General features: G+C 38.4%; 1 protein-coding gene across 1 annotated transcript in view; it reads left to right on the forward strand.

Moving 5' to 3' along the window:
* The window catches only part of SHROOM2 (shroom family member 2), a 126,472-nt gene extending 121,872 nt beyond the window's left edge, over window positions 1-4,600 (forward strand). The window contains exon 10 of the mRNA XM_082075977.1: window positions 317-4,600. Coding sequence (XP_081932103.1) covers window positions 317-583 — 267 coding nt within the window. The 3' untranslated portion in view covers window positions 584-4,600. The remainder of the gene's footprint in view (window positions 1-316) is intronic.
* Window positions 4,601-6,000: the final 1,400 nt, after the last annotated feature.

Below are 6,000 nucleotides of genomic sequence, written 5' to 3' on the forward strand. Positions count from 1 at the left end.
TAGAACTTGGATGTTTCTCAAAGACAACTGTATTTTATAAAACTATTTTGAACTCTTGCATAGTAAAGTAGTCTTTGAAGTTCTTGTTGTTGAGGCCAATAGAAATTAATAGTTGCATCTTTCATTGATTCACTCCATTTTATTCCTGTTCGTTAATGCATTTTATTAGAATAAACTTCAAGCAGCAATCTTATTCCACCTCTCTAAGTATTCATGAAAGTCTGTCTTTGCAGATAAAATAGATTTGAGACACTGAAGCTGTTGTCGCAACCTGGTGAACCCAGTGAATATTTAACTGTTTTTCTTTTCTCCTAAGCGGACATTGGTAGAGAAGCAGAAGCTGCTGACCCAGCAACATGAAGATGCAAAAGAACTGAAGGAAAACCTGGATCGTCGAGAGCGCATTGTCTTTGACATTTTGGCGAACTACTTGAGTGAGGAGAACTTAGCAGACTATGAGCACTTTGTAAAAATGAAGTCGGCCCTCATCATTGAGCAGCGAGAGCTTGAGGACAAGATCAAGCTGGGGGAAGAGCAGCTGAAGTGTCTGACCGACAGTCTCCAACCAGAACGGCTCAAATAAGGGGACTGTGTTTGACCAAGGATGTGAAAAACGGGAAAGAAAGAAGGGATGGGGGAGTTTCCAAGAATACGTATGAGTATCTTGGCTTGTCTGAGTGTCCAGTAGAGAAACAAGTGCACAAGAGAAGAATAACTCTCTCAACAGCAATAATGCTCTCTTTCATTTCTTTGGGATGATGCATTTAATTTTTTAGAACACATTTTTATTGCTGGACTCTACAGCTGTTTCTCATTGCTTAACTTACAGACACCTCCACAGAAAAGAACAGACTCTTAACCTTTCTGCTCAGTAAGTTCAAAGTCTGTGGCAGTTGTGCATGCAAACAACAACATTTCTTAGAATAGGTTGTACACTTTCTTTATGTTCAGATGCTGTACAGACTGCTGGGAAACCCAACAGCAATTTATGAATGCACACAAATTTAGAAGCTCTAAATGTAGTGGCTTTTTAATTTTTTTTAAGACACATTAAACAGGGGAAGCATGCATCTTATAGCTAATATATTCAGATTGCTGAAATGTAGTGTCACTCTGATCCTGTGGCATCAGACACTTTTTTGTAGTATTGTATATAGGATGGCACTTTCCCTTTCAGAAAATAACTTTATAATCAGTCTCCATTAAACAATTCTTAAACCAGCTCGCAAATCACCTAATGGCTACCTTGCTGAAGATTTTTTTTTTTTTTTAAAAACTATTTTTCAGTACATAGTTCTACACCTTCTTACTGCAGTGCAAGTGATTTTCTTTACCAAGTTGTACTTGATTTAAGAAACAGGCTGGAAGGACTGTGCTGATTTTGTTCAAAACATTTATCATCTAAATTATTTAGAGAGCTCGTTTGCTCTTCCTTGTACTTTTAATGCATGTTTTTATTCTTCCTCCCCCAAAACCACTACACTTTATGAAAACAAATGTAGGCTAAGGACACTGCTTCTGTATTTCTTCTGATTGCTCACCAATGTGATGGTCTTATATAGACAGTTAATTTATACTGCAGTTGACCTACATAATGCTGTTCGTTCTTTCGTCTTTCTCAGACTACCAAATGCAATATAAACAACTTCTGCCATGTAAATATTGTGCATTACTTGGAGCAACTCTGCTTTGTAACTGTGAACATAAGTGGGTTTTGTTTGTTTGATTTTTCCATTGCGCAATGATAAATGAGAGGATGGTAGTTCACAGTATCAGATTACTGGTTGTGTTCTAGGAATGCTGCCATTTACTTATAACAGATTATTTCTAATAGCTCTAAAAAGAAGTGCTAACTCATGTTTTAGCACAGTAAACCGTTACACTGACTTGCTCAGATACCTACAGAGAAATTCTGTAGTGTCTAAAGGTCGATTTCTATTTTAAGATAAAGTGTTGCAGGCAAAGGATGGATGACCTTGTGTCTATGGCATTTACATTGTAGTACGGAGAACATCTCATCATAGACAAACAGGTTGCCCAACAAGAAGCCATTTTTGAGGTGCATGTGAATGCCAGTCTGTAGCTCAGCAGGTTGAAAAAGACTAGTAATTAGGGTGTTAAAAAGAGAGAGAAGATAATTTTTCTCACTATTCCTGCAGCAGCAGCAGCATTCACAAAAGATTTTCTGTCCTTCTTACCTGAATGCTCTTTTGCAGTGAGAGAACCAGAGAGGTGCTGATCAGTGAATTCCTTGCAAGTTGGGGAACTGGGGAGCAAAAGTCTTGTTGACCCAGTTTCTTTACAGACAGGTGCAAATGGTAAGAGGACCGTTGCCTCTCCTTATAGTGCACTGCTTTGTATACCTGGACCAAATCTTTAATGCAATTATGTTGATGTGTATCAGCTGAGGTCAAATGGAGCTTCCATTTTACTAGGCCTACAGCTGACCTTAGTTTCTTCCTCCCAGTTCAGAAATGTAGTGTCTGGCATCTCACAGTTATTTGCTGCTATGTTCCTAGGACAAGTGATCCCTTTGTCCTTAAATTTATCCCTTAACCACAACAAACCCCAAACTAAACAATTCCCAAATAAATTATGCTTGTCTTTTAGCTTGGAGAAAAGTGTGCATTGTTTTATCTGTGGCATTTTAAAGATTTTACATGTTGTGGTTACTCTGAAATGTGTATGTGAAATGTGAATAATAATATAATTACAATGTGTTTGTATACAGTACTTTGATTTAGATCTTTCTGATAAAAGGTAGCAATATTGTGAATGCTATATGTATTATCCTTTTCACACAACAGTTGTGTAGACACCGTTCTCTCTTTTTTCTCTTCTTTTAAAACTGTTGAAAATCTCTCACCCTGGGAACCTGAAGGTGGGTGCCTCCCAATGTTATATGTAAATCTGTAAATAGCTATACTGTTGCTTTTCAAAAAAAATCTGGTGCTAATGTTTTGCCTTTGGCATCCTCGGGATGGCTGTTCCCTCACCTTATGTTCTGAATTCTAGATCTCCTTGTATAGTGAAAGATTTCCCCTGTGTTTCTCCAGCGGTTTGGATCCTGCAGCCCAGAGTGAAAATATACAGTTTTCCTGCCTGACACTTACCGCTTACCTACTGACAAATGGTATTGCTTGACTTTGAGAAAATAAACTGTATATTTCAATGTAGAGTTAGTTTTTGTCTGCAGTTTTAACCATCAAAACCTCCTGTTCTGCTGTGCAGTGTTAGCCTGTCAGCAGTGTGGGTGTCTTTTAAAGGCCAGGCCAGTTGGTTGTCTGATGGTCTGGAGTAACTGACTTGTCTTTTCACAGATCATTTCACATCTTGACTAACTGATCATTCTCAAGCTCCCAGTGTAAGTACGTACCAGAAATATGTTCATGTCTATTCCGTATCTTAAGTGTGTGAGTATGAGAGGAGAGAAAGGAAGATGTATTACAAGGTGGATAAAATAAATCAGTTTATTGTGATTTATGGAGTATATATCAGGGAAGAAGTTCAGATTTTTTTACTTGGGCTATTACACTGTTTTGGTTTCATCTTCATCCTGTGTTTAGAATGATACTTCATATGGGAATATCTAAAGTTACTGATTCTCAAGACTTTTTCAAGAACAGATCACTGAGTGCTCCATCTCCAACAGACTTCCACAGAAACTGTTTAATTTCAGCTTCTTGGGGGCTTCTCAGATTAACTGCAGAATCTTCTGCCTTATTGGGAAACAACGTCTCAGGTTTGCACAGATTTGTAGTAAAAGTGACCCGAGATAATGTTTTATGGCTTGATAAATCATCCTGGAAGTTAATTGTCTGCAAAGGTCTTTATTGTAGAAACCACCTGGGAAAAGGAAGTTAGGGAAGGAAAAATACTTGAGTATTTGCAGGATTTTTCTAAAATTCTAACTGCTTTTCACCCTTCTCTCCCTCTGCATGTACATGGACGCTCCTCGTTGTGCTGCTTTCCTGGGCACTTGGCGTAATCCAGGATGGAGCTAGAGGGAAATAACAGTCTAGTTCTTACATACTGTTGGAATTGGGAAAAAACACTTTTCTTTAAACTGAGATCATGCTCTTTATTTTCTGGTTTGAGGTATTTGAGACACTCAGATTTCAAAGAAGTCAACGTTTCATGGTGTTCTTTCCTACTGAAGCTCTATAGATTAATTCTGGTCTACCTAATTGTCTCAGTTTTTACAGCCAAAGTAATCTGTTAGTAATCCGGTAGCTACCAAGGCATTATGATAGGTACACAGTAGAATAGGAAGTCCTATTTTAATGGTGTCCTGTCACTTATTGCAGAAGGTTATGGGTTTTTTCCTAATTAGGGGCTTCAGGTGTGGGGTTTTTTTACTTGCTTTTTCTACATACTTGGGTGGAACCTGCCCACGGAGTAGATGTTATGAAAATTAATAATTACATCTTGAAAGTACTAGACTGTATATTGCCAATTGTCCGCAGTGGTAAACTGGTCATCACATTCACTTACCACAGTTTGAGTCTGTAACTGAACTAATTATAATGGTCCGCAGACTTTAAGATGGGTTACCCATACGGTTTAGCAGCTCATCTCTGAAATGCTGGGTTTCATTCTCTCTACCTACTGTTTTGATAGTGTTTCTGTGAATAAAGTTGTTCCATTTGAAGTAAGTTAACTTAATTGTGATTTGAGATGCCTCAGGAGAAAATCTGAATTGAAGTAAATTCAGTGTAGTTCAAGTGGCAGAAGGTAATTTCTCTCCCCAACTACAACTGCACACCTACAAGCAGAGCAGGTACGATCTTCTCAAGAAGCCAGCTGCTGCCGTGGGTGGGATACCAAGAATACCTGGGCTGCTAAGGTGGTGGTTTCTGGCATCTCTTCTGGGATGGTACAGGACAAGGAGTTCTGTGCATCTCCTGCTTACTAGGTGTGAGTTGTTAACCTAAAATATGATGGTACTACTAGAGAAGAACCAGATTCCAATCACATCCCTACTTCTGTTGAAATATTTTCATTTGCTGTTTGTGATTGCCTGTCTCGACGTGGGGAAAAATTTAATTAAAGCAATTAGATTTGTGACAGAGGAGCTGAAGATTTATATACAAGGTGTTGAAAGATAGCATACTTCTTTTCAATAACCTAAATCTCTATGAATGCTACACATTACAGGTGAGAATACTCAGGAGTCCTAGATTTATTTTCAGGTATTTGACAGAGTTAGTGAAAGGGTTTTCTTAAGCAAATACTAAGCTGCAACAATGTTAACTAGACCTTACTCATTCCAAGCAACTTCCCTAAGAGTAGGCAATATTAACTCTGAAAAAGCTGCTGTGTGACATGCATTATCACGAGCTCTTAGTTTGCTGCTGTTCCTTGTGATAGCATAATTTGTAGCCTCCTGACGGAGAGCATATTCTGTAAACCAGGTGATGGATGTAAACTTACCAGAGTTCTACTAAAACGTTATTTTGGTAGAGCTGTAAAGTCAAAAACCCTGAGAGGAATTAACAAAATCCTCCTGATGAAGATTGTTTCAAGCATTTAGTTACAACATCTGTTTCACTTCCCAGCTGTTTTAAAGTGTTTGTTACTGGTAAATTAGGCTTGTGTCTTTTCTAACAGCCTCAAAGAAATATAAATACAATGAGTAATTGCAGACTAAATAATAAGCAATGGGAGATGAGATTATTTATCTCAGTATCTGAATAGGGAAGCATGAGCCTGGTGAGCACCATTCATAGCCACTCCCAGGAGATACAGCCTCAGCGGCTTTCACATGCAGGTACAGTTCCTCCACAGATAAAAAGGGAGATAAAACTAATGATTAAAGTGGCCAGCGCTGACCTGAAAGGGGTGGAGCAGGTCAAGTTCTTTTTATTAGCAATGGGGTGATATAGATCTCAAGGAAGTGAAAACTAAGAAAATCTGGAAGGATCAGTGCCCTGAAGGAAGAAAAACTAAACCAGCAATAAACTGCATCAGGGCTGTGAATTTCCTGCTTTTCTCTTTCTC

This window comes from Streptopelia decaocto, assembly GCF_964273445.1.
Source record: "Streptopelia decaocto genome assembly, chromosome: 1".
Taxonomy (NCBI): domain Eukaryota; kingdom Metazoa; phylum Chordata; class Aves; order Columbiformes; family Columbidae; genus Streptopelia; species Streptopelia decaocto.